This window comes from Salvelinus sp. IW2-2015, linkage group LG32 (assembly GCF_002910315.2).
Source record: "Salvelinus sp. IW2-2015 linkage group LG32, ASM291031v2, whole genome shotgun sequence".
Classification (NCBI taxonomy): domain Eukaryota; kingdom Metazoa; phylum Chordata; class Actinopteri; order Salmoniformes; family Salmonidae; genus Salvelinus; species Salvelinus sp. IW2-2015.
Genome location: NC_036871.1, coordinates 23,181,322 through 23,200,603, shown reverse-complemented (window position 1 = coordinate 23,200,603; position 19,282 = coordinate 23,181,322). Strand labels below are relative to the sequence as shown.

Genomic DNA, 19,282 nt, shown 5'->3' with positions numbered 1-19,282 from the left:
AGAGCCACAGCAATTTTCCGGGAGGACAATAGCCAACATTTTCATGTTCTCACATAAAAAAATGTTTACTTCACTTTCCTACGTAGAGAAAGGTACAAGACACCAAATTAAAAACAGGGTGAGTAGTCAATTGTTCTGGATTAAATATGTAAAAATTGTCATTGGATGTGGTACTGTAGCCCAAGAATGTACTAACGGAGAATATAGAGTCTATGTATGGGCTAGTGCAATTGTAGCCAATGTAAACGAACATCTGTTAAACATAACTTATTAAAATAGTGTGTGTGCATCTAGGCTATGCTAAAGTCTRTTCAATGTTAAAGTCTATTCAATTCTATTCAGTAGAAGTATGCCTAAACACTGCATGAATGTCCCCAGAATTAGGGTCAATGGGTTCTTAAGACAAATCCTTAAAAAAAATTATAATAATGTTATTCAGTGTATAATATTCTGTCATCAATAAGAAAGGAGAATTTTGTAGTGATACTTCTTTAGAACCAATGGCAATTCATATCAGAAAAATGCTAATATTCTTGCATATAATAAAACCGCTCCCCTCAATGTCCCACTGACATGAGCATGAACCATTGGCCTGAACTCTGGGCCACCCGTACAATGATAGGGGAAAGTGCACCATTTAGTGAGCACAACGCATTGCAAAAAATATATTTATTGAAATGCATAGACATGAGCAGTATGACAAGTGTTCAATGTTTTTTAAGAGACAGTACATTGATAGTCAATAGCAACATGCCAGCAAAACAAGTTGACAGTAGGCTACTGTAGCTGCAATCACARATTCCTTACAGATAAGCCTGCGTTCAATTACTTCCACAATATCTATGGCTGAGGTGGACCCTATCTAATCTTCCAGGATGTAATTGGGGTTGACCACTAAGAATGGGTCCTCTTCGATCACAGGTTCCTCTCCCTCATCACCAACTTTCTTCAGCCCAGTCTTCGTTAACTCTATGATAATGTGGTCCTGAAATGAACACAATACAGAGCATGTCACTCACCAATTTTACAAAAAACTGTTTTGTTGTCAGATCAAAATAATAAATGTTCTTCAAACAGTCTTGGTGTGTCTTGTTTCCAATGCTTTACTTACATAATGGATTAGTCTGTGAAGCACTTTCTCTATAAGATTCTTCTTGGCAACCAGCTCAGCTTCTGACTCTATCTCACTCTCCATTTCTTTCAGGTACCAGTTAATCAGCTCGCTCATCTTCAGTGAGGACTCTTCATCAACTGTAAGAATGAAACATTTGTTAAACCTTGGCAAAACTAGTATCTTTTTGAATTCATGATATAAAAAAAAACCTTTGCAAAGTAACGTTTCAGTTTGTTAAAATGGTGAATCTGCAGTTGCTACATCTATTTTTTGACTTAATGATATATACACACATTGATTCTTGAAGTATATAACTTAGAAATGCCTCAAGCTTAATTCCATGTCACCCCATAAGAACCCAAAATATAAACTTGTTTTACTCCAATATTTGTAATATATTGGAGTAGACAAACACTGTATATCCTCAAAAGATTCTTAATCTATATTTTTTCTATCTATATATAATTTCTTCTTAATCTTGGTCAGTCAGTCCTGACAGGGAACATAGCTATTTCTATGAATTCCGAGAGTGGTTACATTTCTCCAGCCACATCCCTCAGCTTTTTACCAAAACAGTGGCAGGATGGAGCTTTGTTATTGTTTCAACTGTAGATGGCCCCTTTCAGCTCTTACTATCTTCCATCTTCTGCATGTGCAAAACAATGAGGTTGGAGACCCTTCTGTACTCGGCAAAGGTCATCTTGAGGGCAGGCTTGGCAGTGCTGGCCTTCTCCGGGCTGCCTGCCCCATGCTCTGTGTCCATAGCCTCCTCTGCATGATTGCCATTAGTGCCCATCCTGTCATTCTGATCTGGAGAGTGAGGGTGGCAATTTAATGTATACGTGTATCACTTTCAATAAATATATTATTGCACAAAGGTGAAAGTGACCGTTTCTTACCATTCATTTCACCATTGTCTTGTTCCTGGTCGAAGTTGATATCTGGGGAGTCGACGCGGATGACAGACTTATTCAATAGCCGGAAGGCCTCCTTAACGTGTTTGGGATGCACCTTTAAATAAGTAAAAACAAAGGGTTAAGATGTGTGTTGTACAGTCAATTTAACTTCAGATATCAGGCAAGCTTATTCATTACATGAGCAAAATTGCTGAACCACCTCTGTTATACAAACAACCATAATTATTAGCTTTAACAAATAATGAAGACAAAAATACAGTTTTATTCTACAATGTATAGGGCCCTATACATATGGGGATGTATACTTCAGTAGTAGGTGTCTGACCAACCTCATCTGAGCAGTAGAGCCTGGCCATGCCCTCAGATAGTCGGAGCATGCTCTCTAGCTGCCTGACGGTGATGCGCCAGGCTGACTTGGTGCTGCCGCTGGTGTCCCGCTGACGCAGACGCTTGTACTGGTCCACCACAAACTCTTTTGCCTCTGCTGTGATCTGGGGTCAAAGTGCACCACACCAACGACAGGGAACAGAAAGCATGTTAAGGTAGGTAGGTCTTACTGAACGCTGCATCTAAGCAGCCCAACACGAGGAACACCAATACAACAAGGGAAATTATAACCTTTGGTTTAAACTGACGAGCAAACAGTATGTATCTCTGAATCTCATCAGTGGCGTAGACTCGCTCCACAGACTCCATGTTTCTAAAGTGCAGGTCTACGATACGCCTGGCTACGGCATAATCTGTCACCTAGACCACAAGACAAAGGTGAAAATGCAAAACGTGTCAAGTTTCCAAAACACACATTTTCATTCAATATGGGCTTACTGTAGGAGTTGAAAAAGTTAGTGAAACCCTCCATTTTCCCTCTTACCTCATTGCACTCATCAATCAGAATGAAGAAKAGGTCAAATCTGGACATGATGGGTGCTGACATGTTGACGTTCTGTTTCAGAGACTTAGAGCGGTTGTATCTCCCGTCTATGGGGTTAGCAGCTGCCAGGATGGAGGTGCGAGCATTCAGAGTGGCCTGAACACAATACAGTCAAACAGCTCACAACTCAAACCACTGATACTCCCTCTGCACTGAGTAGTAATAAGTCTTGCTGAATTACAACAGGGAAATAAATTGTGTACAGCTACAGCACTATTCCCACATAGCATACCTTCACTCCAGCCTTAGTGATGGAGATGGTCTGCTGTTCCATGGCCTCATGAATGGCTACCTGGTCTTTCAGGTCCATCTTGTCAAACTCATCAATGCAACAGACTCCCTGTGGATGGTGATAAAGAACAGGACAAAGTTACATCAAAGTGCACAGTGCCCCCCAGAGGACATATGAACGAACTGAAACACATAAGATGACTGTCCCATACTCGAACACAATGCTTACGTTATCCGCCAACATGAGGGCCCCAGCCTCGATGACAAACTCATGGGACTCCTCATCTTTCACTACAGCTGCCGTCAACCCGGCCGCGCTGCTGGCTTTCCCACTGGTGTAGACTGCCCTGGGCGCAAAGTCCTCCACGTGTCTGAGGTAGGGCATACCACACACATCCATCAGAGTTAAACACTGACCTTTATCCTCAAAACATCCACACCACTCCTTCTTCCATCATGTAGTAGGCTACATTGCTATGAGGAATAATGAGACTTCCAGAGACTAGCAACACAGGCTGTGCAACACTAGTAAACAACTCAAAATGCTTCTGTTAAATCTTTTTTTTTTCAAACTGGTTTGAGTTAAATTTCAAATGCAACATATGTAGGTTATACAAATAGGATAGTGCTTGGTGATTTACTTTAGGAACTGGCTCTTGGCGGTACTGGGGTCCCCAACAATGCAAACATTAATATCCCCCCTCAGAGATGTGCCCTCCATGGTCGTCTTGCCAACACCGCCAAAGAGCATCAATAGGATTCCACGCTTGATCTCATTATTCCCTGAAATATTCTCTCAGGTTAGGCAGTGCATTTCAAAACAGATGTTTTAACAGTTTACATGACAAATCTATTCAATTTCCACACCATGGATAGTGGGGAAGAGGCTGGTGCAGAGGTTGTGGTAGAGGTTCTTGTCCTGACTCATCTCAAACACTTTCTCCCACTCCTGAACAGTCATCTGGTTCTTCACACTCTCTGCAGTCTGGTCTTCCTGGCGGAGATCTTTACCACCAAACTACACACAGGAACACAGTTTGTGGTTTACTATACATAGTCTCTAGATCCATCTCCCTCGCTAGAGGTATCTTCCCATGTTAAATACATTTTAAATAAATCTAAATAAATGTTTAACTAATGGACAAACCTGAGGGTTAGTGGGGGCCACGTAGCAGGCTAGGAAGGCCAGTCTGTAGGACAGATCCCTGACACCCAGAGCCTTCAGTCCCTGGATCCCATCTGCATCAAAGCCCTGCCTCCCCCCAGTCACTCTGCTGCTGGTCTCTGCCCTGGTGCCTGCAGTGCATACATGGAGAAAGTACAGGGGAGAATGTTACTATTATGCACCATCGCAGTGGTTTTTATTCAGGGTCAGGTATGACTTTGACCCTCAGAAGGCCATCTTGTGTGTATGAAAAGGCATGGTGTGTGGAGGGAAGTTCCTCACCTGACACAGCCAGGGCAGCGACGTCTGGTACGACGATCAGTGTGCCGGTAAAGTCACAGCGGTCCCCTGCCTGAGCCATCTCCACAGCCTCTGCCCTCAGGATCACCTCCACACTGCGGGGGATGGAGCCACGAGGCAACTCCGCCTGGGTCTCCTGGATACGCACCTATATGAACACACATGCATACACAATTAGAGACCTGATATATCATGCTATGGTTTCCTTGTCTGCTGGAGGGTCAATCTGGCCTGGTGGACTCATGCAGTCCAACCTCTTCGTACCTTCTGAAAGTCCACAAAACGGGACTTGTTGGGGTCCAGCATGAAGTGACGTCGATTGGCACAGACTGGGTTCTTACAAATGTTGGGCTGGGTGTATTTAAACTGCTGCTCAACATCTTTCATAACCGACTGGCATTCCAGACACAGGAAGGTACCACTGACCAGCTCAGGGTGCACTGGGTGTGTCCTCACCACCTGGCCACTGATACGCAGTAGGGACCCGATCCGGGCCGTGGAGAGCTCTCGGATCCTGTCAAGGGACAATACAATCAACTTAACACTTAAGGTAAGTAATAATCTCATTAATTGTAATGTATTCAGAGAGATCTGGTTCAGTAGTTTGATCATTACTTTTGTCTTGATGGAAAGTCAGAGAAGGCCACATAGAACTCTTTGGCTACTGGCATGTTCCCATGATCTCTTGCAAAGTAACGCACTGCTCTGCATAGGAATGGGTATACCCTGGGGATGACAAAACATGGACAAGTAGCAGGTAGCCTAGTGTTTAGAGCACAGGTGTCAAACTCATTCCACGGGGGCCGAGTGTCTGCGGGTTTTCGCTCCTCCCTTGTACTTGATTGATGAATTAACATCACTAATTAGTTAGGAACTCCCCACACCTGGTTGTCTAGGGCTTTATTGAAAGGAAAAACCAAAAACCTGCAGACACTAGGCCCTCCGTGGAATGAGTTTGACACCCCTGGTTTAGAGTGTTGGGCCTGTAACTGAAAGGGTCGCTGTTTCGAATAATCGAGCCAACAAGGTGAAAATTCTGTCTGTGCGCCCTTGACCAAGGCACTTAACCTTAATTTGCTCCAGGGGCACACTACTATGGCAGACACTGTAAAGCACAAAATTGAAATGTTCAGTAACTTGCTGAGTTTTTTGGCCAGGCCTACCAAATTAGAATTTAAATTACCTGTAATACTCCTCCTGAATGGTGGTAGCTAGTTGCTGATTGAAGTGCTCAATGTTGGTGAAGTTTACAGTCAGTGTGTTTCTCTCTGGTCGAATGAGCTCCTCAGCATCAGGATGATACAAAAGCTCCCCGTTTGTGTCCTGAAACCTGTGTGTAAAAGTGAGGGGTGAGTTTACACATTGATTATCACTAGTATTAAGCGCTATTATTGGGCTCGTCCAAACAACTTACTCCTCCAAGAACTCAAGAAATAACTTCTGACATTTTTCTGAAAGGTCATCTTTTACTGAAACTCCTGCAGTGCTAGTCTCGGCTCCAGGCTCCATCCTGAAATAATATGACAGTTCTATTGATGGAAGAGGGAACTTCGCTTGCCAACCTCCCCTGCACGCTGATGGAGAAACAATGCACACAGGTGTGCCATCGAGTAAAATTGGCATTTAGCTCCGCCCACAACTGCACCTCTTGAGGAGAAAAAACTAAAGCTGCGTTCACACAGGCAGCCCAATTCTGATCTTTTTTTCACTAATTGATCTTTTCATATCAGATGTTTTTCAGAGCTGATCTGATTGGTCAAAAGACTAATTAGTGAAAAAAATATGAGAATTGGRCTGCCTGTCTAAAGCCTTGTTCACACTGGCAGATTGAAGTGACTCAAATACTATTTTCCCATATGAAAAATTATATAATAATAATAATTTACTCAACTTCTATCGAGCTGTTCATTACAGTGCTTGAAAAAGCAAACAAGAATCAAACAATACAGATATATGATCTGGACCATGATTTTCAGACAGAGTTAAAAGTTTTGAGTATTTCAAGCCTCCAACAGACAGTCAATACTGACAAATACATTATTTTAACATGTACATCTATTTACCTGTATGTAAATTACAGATATTTAAATATATGTTTGAACCTTGTGTACGATACCTTCAGAAACTATTCACAACCCTTGTCTTTTTCCACATTTTGTTGTGTTACAGCCTGAATTGGATTACATTTAGATTTTGTGTCAATGGCCTACACACAATACCCCATGATGTCAAAGTGGAATTATGTTCAGAAATCTTTACAAATTAATAAAAAATGAAAAGCTGAAATGTCTTCAGTTAATAAGTATTCAACCCCTTTGTTAAGTTCCTTAGTAAACATTTGCTTAACAAGTCACATAAGTGGACTCACTCTGTGTGCAATAGTGTTTTAACATGATTTTTGAATGACAACGTCATCTCTGTACCCCACGCATAAGATTATATGTAAGGTCCCTCACTCGAGCAGTGAATTTCAAACACAGATTCAACCACAAAGACCAGGGAGGTTTTGCAATGCCTTGCAAAGGGCACCTACTGGTAGATGGGTAAAAAAAAAAAAAAAAAGCAGACATTGACTATCCCTTTGAGAAGGGTGAAGTTATTATTTACACTTTGGATGGTGTATCAATACACCCAGTCACTACAAAGATACAGGTGTCCTTCCTAACTCAGTTGCCAGAGGTGAAAGAAACAGCTCAGGGAGTTCACCATGAGGCGAATGGTGACTTTAAAACAGTTACAAGTTTAATGGCTGTGAGAGGAGAAAACTGAGGATGGATCAACAACATTGTATAATGAACAAAAATATAAATGCAACATGCAACAATTTCAAAGATTTTACTGAGTTACGGTTCATATAAGAAAATCAGTCAATTGAAATAAATTTCTTAGGCCCTAATCTATGGATTTCACATTACTGGGAATACAGATACGCATCTGTTGGTCACAGATTCGTAAAGTATTCAGACCCCTTCACTTTTTCACATTTTTGTTACGTTACAACTGTCGTGACTTTACTTTCATTAATCTGATGACTGTTATTTATTTAATCCACTAACTATGTTTAATTGTTACCTGATTAAATTAATCATGTAACAATAAAGTCATTAGGAATTTGGGGCACCACGGAAGAGGTTGTTTAAAGAATTAAACTTGAATGTCTTTACCTATCACATCCATAACAGTCAAAGTATTAATCATTACCTCTTCTTTTATCATTCCGAACAGTCGTAACCATCTTGGATCTGCAAAATCCCCAGTCTCACTCATAATTCAGTATTACACAAATTGGTTTAATTATTTATTTACTAGCTAATGGAATAATAACACAGAATGCACACACACACTTACTACATGAGACAAAATTCCCTAGCGGATTGACACAATAAAGCATTTTACCCAACGACATAGAGAGAGAGAAGAAGGCACTTATTATCGACATTCTATAACTATTCTCACATTAATCATATACTTTGCACACAAACCGTTTGGAAAAAGAAATCATGAATATATTTATGTATGGTTGGCTTTGTCCGTCGTGTTGTCCTGAACAGAGCTACAGAGTTCACTCTTCAATTTGCTCCTGAAGCTGCTTATTTGAAGATAAGCCAGCCGTGCCGATGGTTCCAGTGGGGTGATGAGAGTAGTGTATGGTTATTTGAGACTCCTAGTAGGATGGGATGGTTTGAAGAGTTCAAGATATTTGACTCAGGACAGCTAATCAGCTGTACCAGTGATTGTCTGAGAGGGGAGTTTGTCGCCTCTTCCTCCTCATGTTGATAATTCAGGGTTCAGGATTCAGACCACTTTGGACATGAGCTATAAGGCTCGGATTGTCCACAAGAGGTYACAATGTCCTTCTTTTTAGTTGTCCATGGCTTCCATGACTTGTCATGTCATCTGGAGCAGAGCTTCCACTCGTTCTGGAAGATTGGTCCTCTGAAGACAGGCTAATAAGCCGTGTCGATGATCCCCAGTGGGGTGATGAGAGCAGTGTAGTAGATGATGTTTTGAAGAGAGTAATAGGATGGTCTTACTTAAATTCACTTTCCTAGATACCGTACTTAGGACAGCTAATCAGTCGTAACAGTGATTGTTAGGGAGGCAACGTTATCGTCTCCACCTCGTGTTGATTCTCAGGGTTCTAACCACTAGAGACATGAACTGCAGCTCGAGTCTTCTTGCTCTAAAGAAAGGTAAGTTTATTTCTTCACCTCGTGTTGAGGTTCAAAGTTCCAACCATTTCAAACATGTATTTACCGCTCCACGCTTTTCTGGTCCAAAGGTTGATTTCTCTTCCAAGCCTTTATGCACTCTTGGTCAAAAGGGCGTTCCGTCATGCTGACAAGCTCTCTGACCTCACTCGGGGCGTGGCTAGTTACTGTTCAAAGTATTATCAAAAACAATGATCTCATTATAAAACTAAATCACATGTGGTAAACCGTGGGGTGTTGGGTTGAGCATGCAGAGATTGACACAGAGACAGGGAGGTTTTAGTCCGCAAAAACAACTTTACTATGACAGAAAATAAACATAACACTTAAGTTTGGTTCGGTCCTTCTTTTCTACTTTTGCTCGGTGTCGGTCTCTCCCCATTCTCCCTCCACAGCTGGTTGGAACTTTCCCCTAATTACCTCCACTTGGAGCTGTCCGTGTCGGAGTGCCCAGCTTATTGAAGCTTTCCACCAGCCCGTCCGTTTGTGGATGGTACACACTGGTCCTCACCTGTTTTATTCGTAACAAACTGCAGACATCTTTCATCACACGAGACATGAACGTGGTGCCCTGGTCCGTCAGGATTTCCCGCGGAATACCCACCCGGCTAAATAAATGGAGGAGCTCCCGTGCTATACCTTTTGCTGCCGCCATGCATAGCGGGATTGCCTCAGGATACCGGGTGGCGTAATCCACGATTACCAGGATATATTGGTGTCCCCTCGCGGTCTTCACCAATGGACCCACCAGATCCATTGCCACCCGCTCGAATAGCACTCCTATAATGGGCAAGGGAACCAAAGGGTATCTATTATGCACCCTTGGAGCTGTGATCTGGCACTCCGGGCAACTACGGCAGTAGTCCTTCACGGTTCGCTTGACTCCGGGCCAGTGGAACCGGTTCCCGATCCGCTCCCTGGTTTTCTCCATCCCCAAGTGTGCCCCTAGCAGGTGGGTGTGGGCAAGCTGCAACACAATCCTAACATACTGGCTGGGTATAAGTCCTTTTTCTCCCCATTTTGCTTTACTACCTGATACAATAAATTATGCTTGATTGCGAAGTGGGGGTAGCGCCAATCACTTACCCCAGACATCCACCGCAATCACCTTAGCGTTCTGGAGATTGGGGTCTTCTAACTGGGCCGTCCCGAGCTGACCCGTGAGGATTCCCGTGTCGGGAGGTCCGTCTAGGGCCTCCACCTCCATAAAGGGGAGCCTGAAGTCTTCCTCGCACGGTGGCTCGCTTGCCGGAGCGGGGTCGTCTCACTCCTCCGGCTCCGACTCGGGCCCAGTGGACAACTCTCGTGGCGGGGGTTGGGTTGCACAGGCCACCATCCTTTTTACTTTTCTTCTTACCTCCCATGCACGCCTCCCCAGGTCCCTCCTCCACAGTGCCTGGAAGAGAGGGCAGTCTCGACCGAGGAGAATGGACACGAGTAGGTTAGGAACAGCTCCCACGCRCATCTGGCACTCCCCACTTGGGGTGGTTATCCTCACTGGCACCGTTGGGTACCTCTTTGTGTCCCCGTGTACACAGGACACTGTCACCTCGTCGTCCCCCGGTTCCTCCTTCCCCTCTCGTGTGAGCCACTGCGGGTGGGCCAGGATCACCAGGATCACCATGCTGCCAGAGTCCAGCAGAGCGCTGGTGTCGATGCCATCGATTCGCACAGGAACCATCGGAGGGGCCGTCTCGGTGTGCGCCCAACAGGAGGTGAAGTAACTCGTCATCCGGGTTACCCCAGAGCTGGGGGATGTGGAGGGCATGGCCTCCTCCCGGCTGGGACAGCTTCACACGAGGTGCCCCGGCTCACCGCACTCATAGCAGCGTCTCTGATCTGGGTCCAGCAGCCGCCGAAGTCATCGGTTTGGGTCACCTTCCCGCTTCACAGCCTCGGCTGGTTCCGTCCGGGCCCCCGTCAGCCCCTCGCCTCTCTTTGTGTTGTTTGTCCCCCTCGCCGCGTCTCCTCTCTCCGCTCGGGCCCCTCTCAGCAGGTCCTGGGTGTTCTGATGAATTTCCACCGCGGTCAGCAATTCCTCCAGGCACTGGGGGTTCTGCATGCTCACCGTCTTCTTCATCTCGTATGGCAGGGCCTGAAGGTATTTATCCAGGACAAACTTGTCGAGCATCGGGAGGGACGGTACTTCCATCAGTAGCCAGCCCTTGGTCAGGCGCACCAGGTCGCTCATCTGAGCACGGGGGGAAAGGTTGGGGTCAAAGGCCCAGTCGTGGACCAGTTGTGCACGGCGTGCGAGATTGAACCCATAGCGGCTCAGGATCTCCCATTTGAGTCCCTCATAATTTGCGACCTGGTCAGCGGTCAAATCAAAGTAGGCCTTCTGGGCCTTCCCAGAGAGGTAGGGTGCCAACAGGCTGGCCCACTTGGGCTTGGGCCATCCTTCCTTCCTCTCGAAGGTGTACAAATGTGACTCCATGGCATCTTCCTCCCTTAACTGAACCAGGAACTGATTCGGGCCAGACTCCTGAGCCCTCCCAACCTTCAACTGGGCTACCTCCGCTACCAGTCTGCGGTTTTGTTGTTGCTGCTCTTCCAGTGCTTGCTCCTGGAGAGCCTGTTGCTTCTGCTGGCTGAGGATGAACTGAGCCACCAACTCCTCCATGGTAATCGCCGTACACTCGACCCCACGGTACTCAAAGCTACTGAGACGCCCGCATTCTCCACTATATGTATATGTAAACCGTGGGGTGTTGGGTTGAGCGTGCAGAGATTGACACAGAGACAGGGAGGTTTAAGTCCGCAAAAACAACTTTACTATGACAGAAAATAAACATAACAAAGAAAATCACTTAAGTTTGGCTCGATCCTTCTTCTCTACTTTTGCTCGGTGACGATCTCTCCCCGTTCTCCCTGAAGGTGTGCCACAGTGCTCCTTTTATTTGGCCTCCACAGCTGGTTGGCATTTTCCCCTAATTACCTCCACTTGGAGCTGTCCATGTCGGGGTGCCCAGCTCCCGTATTCCCAGCAGAGGGTGCCAATGTCGCCTCACGTACCTCACGTACCATCCCCCGGGGTAGACCTCCTGGGATACCACACACATTACTATCTCAACAAAAATATACTAATCATTTGTCATATTATACGCACAACATTTTGGATGAAAACTTGACCGATAAAGGGGATCTACWTTTCAAGTTACAGTATTTCCGTTATACAGTTTTTAATGACATCACAATATGAAAATCAATATTACATTCGTTTTCCATAGTTCCCCACTGACCATTCTCCACATTGTTATGTTAGAAATACTGTTCCGGAATTCAGTTTTTGGATGTTAAAGTCTAGTTACATTTACGATCGAGTGTGAGCTGTCAACCCAGCAGTTCTCTCCTTCCCCCTTTGCGGGTGGGAGAGGGTTTGGTTATTGGCAACCATTGCCAAGCTGATCTGAGCCATTTGATCCTCACAGGACAGTCATGACACAGCCTTATTCTAAAATAGATTAAGTAGATTTTTCCCCTCATCAATCTACACACAATACCCCATTATGACAAAGCAAAAGCAGGTTTTTATAAATGTTAGCAAATGTATTACAAATAAACTGAAATATCACATTTACATATACATATTCAGACCCTTTACTCAGTACTTTGTTGAAGAACCTTTGGCAGCGATTACAGCCTCAAGTCTTCCTGGTTATGACGCTACAAATTTGGCACACCTGTATCTGGGAAGTTTCTCCCATTCTTCTCTGCAGATCCTCGCAAGCTCTGTCAGGTTGGATGGAGAGCATCGCTGCACAGCTATTTTCAGGTCTCTCCAGAGATTTTTGATTATATTCAAGTCCGGGCCCTGGCTGGGCCACTCAAGGACATTCAGAGACTTGCCCCAAAGCCACTCATGCATTGTCTTGGCTGTGTGCTTTGGGTCTTTGTCCTGTTGGAAGGTGAACCTTCACCCCAGTCTGAGGTCCTGAGCGCTCTGGAGCAGGTTTTAATCAAGGATATCTCTGTACTTTGCTCCATTCATCTTTCCTTCGCTCCTGACTAGTCTCCCAGTCCCTGCCGCTGAAAAACATCCCCACAGCATGATGTGGTTTCCTCCAGATGTGAAGCTTGGCATTCAGGTCAAAGAATTCAATGGTTTTGTTAGACCAGAGAATCTTGTTTTGGAAAACTCCAATTAGGCTGTGTCGTGTCTTTACGATGGATTAAATGATATGACATGCCATTTTATAAAATCAATTCTCTGTAAATAATATTACCTGATTCAACTAATCATGTAAATGTAATTAACTAGGAAGTCAGGGCACCACGGAAGAATGTTTATAGAGCCGTTGTCTTCTGAATAAACTCTTAAAGACCTGGTAATCTTTTATATCAATAGCAGTCAAATTAATCGTCACCTTAATCGTCACCTCATAATCGTCACCTCATAATCGTCACCTTATTCTCATCTGAACGTCGTAAAATTATTGGTTACCTTCACGAACCCTGGCTAACAAGTTGAATCAGCAATACAAAATTTGGTTTAATTATTTATTTAGAATTACATATACACAGGATGGAACATTGATTACTAATTATGTCATAAAAGAAAACGTCCCTAGCGGACAAAACCGATATGACGGCTGGTTACACAAAGAAAGGGGGTTGGGTTTGAAAGAAAGAGCGGGAAGACTGAGGAACAAAAGGATTGGGTCTCTATCTGACCTTATAAAGCTATGCTATCGTAAATACACAATCTTATGTATTATAAATAACTGCCCATTCGGAAAAGGAAAATGCAAGAAATATATTTACTCTGAGCTGCGCTTCGATAGATTAGTCGAAGATGGAAGGCTGGGTTGCCCAGCAAAGCTCTCCCTTGTCCTTTGAAGAATATTTCTGGGCGAATACGTTGTAGTCTGTCGTCGTGTCGTAGAACGGTTACGTTGTAGTACCCTGTCGTCGTGTGGTAGAACGGATATGTTGTAGTATCCTGTCGTTCTGAAGAGATTGTCCGTCCTTTCCTAGGCCACACACGTTTACAGCTGCTGCTGATAACTCGACATCTAGGATGTATCACTTCTTTAGTGAATAAGAGTTCAACATTCATACCAAGTTGAAATACTAAGCTCATGCTATATTCTGGCTGGTATAGTCAAAATTCATCCTTCCAGCGTGGCGATCGTCACCTCCATGTTGAAATTAGCCCTTTTAAACGTATGGACACCAGTCCTCACGTCGTCGGGAACACAATGTTAATTTCGTAAGGTTGTAGTTGATATTAGCTTTTTAAATGTATGGACATCAGTCCTCACGTCATCGGGAACACAATGTTAACTTCGTAAGGTTGTAGTCGTTCAACCATTCGCAACCAGAGCTCACGCTGAGGTTGGCTTAGTCCACTGTGAATTGGGTCACGGTGGCTCTTATAGAAATGTAGAAAAGGGGTTGGTTCATAATTTCCAACCAATGCCTATTCATGTGGGCGTGGCCACTGAGTGAGCATATTTTACTTATGAAAACAATTCTCTCATTTTGAAGGATAAAATTACATTTCATTTTTTCACAAATAGTTTCATATTTAAACATTTAAATTGCACCACAATTCCATGTGAATCTGATAACTAGAATGTGTAGACTTTCCAAGATACAATTTATGTCGTCCTATCATCAGTAATAATGTCTCCGACGACAACTGATCTGACATTATATTTTTTAAGTACCAACGGATACTTTCAACTGGTTAGATTACCGAAATATTGTTCCGTTCCCAACCTTTTGATGTTACCATACTCTCTCTATGTTAACAAAGGGCTTTCCAAGAGTCCATTCTGTAGAGCAGAGAGAGAAAAGGGAGAAAGGTATTTATGGGGGTCATAAACCTCACCAACAGGGCAACTTCATGACAGATGTCATGTGCCTTATACTGAGGAGTGGCTTCTGTCTGGCCACTCTACCATAAAGGCCTGATTGTTGGAGTGCTGCAGAGATGGTTGTCCCAGGCGAGCAGGTGTCCACATACTTTTGGTTATTTTCATATCAACTCAATGATTAAACTTTTACATGCAAAACGCCACTTAGGGAACCTAACACCTCGATCACACCGGCAGTGTCATTGGGTTTTGGTACACCAGAAGTGCATTGATTTCTAATGGAACGCTGCGTTTGCCTTGCAGCATTGCTTTGCAGAAGCAGTTGCTGTGCGTTCTCTGTGGTGTATACATTTGATTTATCGAACGTATGCATCAAATTGTATACGTAGACGACTTGACAGAAATGGTAGCAGAAGGTGAATTTTGAACTTTTGTTGCACATGCATCCAGATAATGTGGCGTACCCTTTTGCGCAATAACGTAATGCTGTAGGTGTGATCGAGGTGTGAAAGGCGCTGCATGTTCAATCCAATGTCTGCATTGGCCGTGCAGCATTTATGGTGATATGGCCTCTGCAGAAGTCAGGGCATTCATACTTCTTGTGCTTCGCTGAGCAGCGCAGAGCTGGTGTGAAGGAAGTTGTCAAGTAATTGAGTTTGTGTTTATACAGGACCTCCCGCCCTCACCTACCATCAACCAACCTTGTCAATGGAGAGCCATACGGAGCCACCATCCCACCCTCAGCCTGGACTGTCTTCCCGACAATGCACACCTTTACAAAGAGGCAGTCCCCACCTTGCCAGGACGTTAAAGGATTGCCAGTCCACCTCACCCCACAGGAGCAACAGAACAGCCACCAACTCCCTGAGACATATCAAACGCTCCTTTAGACCTGCATCTGGTGGTGGTCTAACCAGGTCCGCCTCAGCAAAGATCTACCAGACCAGGCCCGCCTTAGCACAGCTCAACTAGATCCGGCCCATCACAACACAACACAGCTCAACCAGACCCGGCCCATCACAGCACAGCTCTACTAGATCCGGCCCATCACAACACATCTCYACCAGACCCGGCCCATCACAGCACAGCTCTCTCAGACAAGGCCCACCTCAACTCAGCCCAGCTCTTCACTGCACCGACCACGACATTAGGGTCTGGCAAAACACTGTTGAGGGTAGTGCACCACATGATGCAGTCCACACCATGTATCATTCACATCATCAGCCCTCATATTCTGAGAGTTTGGCGCTTCACCAGCCACACTGCCCTCCACACCACTCTCCTCAAGTCCACCCACAACCTCCCTCCCAGCCTAGTTTTAGTTACTCTCTCTACTCCCATCCCCAGAACAGGCCTGGGACACTCCTTCCCCCTATGGCAGCCCCACCCTGCAACAGGAGCCACACCAAGGCCTCCTGTGCACACTCAGAATAGAGCATTGGCAGCCATTCCGATCCCCTGCAGCAGCTCCACTCCTTTGGCAGGAGCTTCAGCTGGGTGGACAGAACTCTGCCAACACTGCTCTCCCAGTTCCCGCCCCAGCCACTTCATCCAGCGACTTGAAGGAAGTATGTCAAATGCTCAGTCTTCTCTGCTCTCACGTGGTTGGCATGGACCTTGGCAAAGTCTCAGCTCACTCAACAAATAGCTGCAGATGACCCTATGCTCTTATGGGAATGAGCTGAATACCCCCTCTGACTTTAGATATTGTAGGGGGCTTGGGCTAATGCACATAAATGTGCGAAATCTGATTTAAAAATGGATACAATTGACATTTGGTTACAGAACTCATTCTGGTTCTCTCTGAAACATTGTTAAATTATTCTGTATTTGATGAAACATTGAAGTAAATGATTCTAATGAATTTAGATGTGACAGATTACAGAAATGGGAGGAGTGGCCGTACATGTAAAATCTAATTTGATGGCGTTCCAATCTTTAAATATTTCTGTTCGCAAGAAATTTGAGCTCCTGGTTGTAGATGTGTCCATAAACAACATTTTGGAAAACAGTATATGTACGGAAGCGTACAAATTCCCCTTCTTCCCTGCCTAAGAAAGTTCTGTCTGACTCTGGCATCATAACTGAGAAGAATGGAATAAGTGCTGCTTTTAATCATAATTTTATCTTGGCAGGCTTTTTATTTGAGAGAAATGGTGCTTTAAATTGATCCTGGTCAGTCAATCGAGGGCTCTTCCMTCTGCCAGCCTCTAGCTGACTCAACGGTTAACCTGTCAACTTCTAGTGAATYTTTGTTTTCATTTCAACAATTTACTATCTGTGATGTGCTAGATGCCTTGCTTAATATTAATGTTAAAAAAAATACACTGGGGTTGATACGCTGATCCATTTCTGCTGCAGCTTTCTGCCCCCGATTGCTGAATCCTTAACCCATATTGTTAACCTGACGATTATATCTGGTACTATCCCCAAGATTTAGAAGGCGGCACATGTACTACATCTTCACGAAGGTGGTGACCCTTGTGACCTAAATAATTATAACCCTATTTCTAAACTTTCTTGCCTAGCTAAAATATTAGAATCCTTGATCAATTCTCAGCTAACCGCAGGGGTCAATTCTGGGTCCTGTACTTTTTACTGTTTACATTAACAATATCGACAAAAAAACTGTAATAGAAACTTGTATGCCGATGATACTGTTGTGTATGCTATTGCCCCCATGGTTGACCAGGCTCTATCTGAACTTCAGTCTGCCTTCATTGTATTACAGAAAACTTTATTGACCTGAAGTTAATATTGAATGCAGGTAAAATTAAGTATATGTTGTTCTCTACAGCGCATAAAAATAACTTGATTTGATTTAAGATGATTTAAGCATATGTACTTTAGATGGTATCCATGGTGTCCATTGATTGTGTCCCTGCTTACAAATATCTGAGCATCTGGATAGATGAAAAGCTGTCTTTTAAAAAGCATATTGAAGAGTTAGTTAATAAAAATGGGCTTCTTCTATAGAAATAGGTCCTGCCTCTCACTAAATAGTAGAAAGCAGATTATTCAGTCTACGTTCCTATTGKTCCTAGACTATGGCGACTTCATCTATAGGAATGCAGCTGCCAATTCATTAAAGCGTAAGATGCAGTTTATCACAGCACACTGTGCATTATTATGGGCGACAGTTTCAGTACTCATCACTGCATTCTCTAGCAGGAAGTTGGTTGGCCCTCTTTGACGTCACGTAGTTTGATACATTGCTATGTTTTCATTTATATAGCCCTTTTACAAAAACTGCCACTGTACCTAACATCTTTATTAAACTTTAGACATAGGAATTACCACACCCGGTCTCAGGGATGGTTCATTCTGGAAATTCCTTTGGTCTCTACTGAGTTAGGTAAATCAGCTTTTAGTTTTCTTGCACCTTATTTCAGGAACAATCTTCAAAATGTTCTTGAATTTTATGTTTTGGTGCTTCTAGCGCAATTCAAAAGGCTGATTGAGGACCTTATTACTGATTAATGTGTTTGTTTATTCTGCTTTCATTTTGTATTTATATTGATGTGTGTATTTTCTGTTATGTATGTCATTCAGGACTCATCTGTAATAGAGACCTTGGTCTCTGTATGACTCCCTGATAAAATAAATAAATAAAAAGGTAAAAAGTATTGGAGAGTCCGCAATGGCATAACACCATCCATAAGGCGCCTCTGGACACATTTCGGATCAAGCATAAATTGGCTGTAATGCTAACACCTCGATCACACCGACAGGGTTATCGCATTTTGGTACACCAGAAGTACATTGATTTCAAATGGAACGCTGCTTTTGCAGCATTGGGTTACGCCTCGATCACACCCACAGAGTCATTGCGTTTTGGTACTCCTGAAGTACATTCCTTTCCAATGGAACGCTCTGTTTGCCTGGCAGCATTGCAGCATTGAGTTGCAGAGGCAGTTCCAGTGCGTTCTGTGTGGCGCACATGTTGGATTTATCGAATGTATGCATCTAACTGTATGGATAGAGTGCTTGACAGAAATGGTAGCAGAAGGTGAATGTTAAACTTTTGTTGCACACATATCCAGATGATGCTGCGTACTATTTGCTCAATGACATTGTCGGTGTGATCTAGGCATAAGGTACCAGAGGTAAATAGACTCCAAATTATAATCGGGGTAGAGAAGGTTGTGAGGTGTGTGTGTGTATTTTACACATACTGTATATACATATAAAAAAGTACATATATTTAATTAATACATTTTCCTGATATTTTAAAATGTTTATATATATTTTTTAATATATTCCAATATATAATTTTCCTGTATGGATTTGCATATCCGATTAGATTCTGTTATTTTTCCTGCAGTCTAAACAGCAAAAAAGCACATGGAATCAGATTTCAAGCCACATTTCAAATGTAATTCCTGTCCATGCGACCCGTGTCTGAACGGTCAAATGTGATTTATTTGCCCTCCAGTGTTTTTTAGACTGTTATTTGACACATCTTGTTGCATGCTACCTACTCTGTTGAAATTTAGACAAGAACATGTGGTAGCTAACTAGCTTGTTGATTGTTTACAAACAAGTTAGTGAATGTGCTAGAAAGCTATACAGCTACTTAGCTAGATAGTTG

The 19,282-nt window shown here is 43.7% G+C and overlaps 1 protein-coding gene across 1 annotated transcript; it reads right to left on the bottom strand.

Moving 5' to 3' along the window:
* Positions 1–717: 717 nt before the first annotated feature.
* On the bottom strand, positions 718–6,261 carry mcm6l (MCM6 minichromosome maintenance deficient 6, like). The gene is made up of 17 exons (XM_023977848.2): positions 6,073–6,261; positions 5,842–5,988; positions 5,274–5,384; positions 4,923–5,172; positions 4,641–4,806; positions 4,341–4,489; positions 4,061–4,211; positions 3,835–3,976; positions 3,423–3,564; positions 3,195–3,302; positions 2,903–3,058; positions 2,650–2,778; positions 2,361–2,522; positions 2,014–2,125; positions 1,748–1,924; positions 1,112–1,251; positions 718–985 (listed from the first exon to the last, which is right to left on the bottom strand). Exons 1-17 carry the CDS (start codon positions 6,165–6,167, stop codon positions 863–865), a joined length of 2,460 nt encoding a protein of 819 aa, XP_023833616.1. The 5' UTR covers positions 6,168–6,261; the 3' UTR covers positions 718–862.
* Between the last annotated feature and the right edge of the window lie 13,021 nt (positions 6,262–19,282).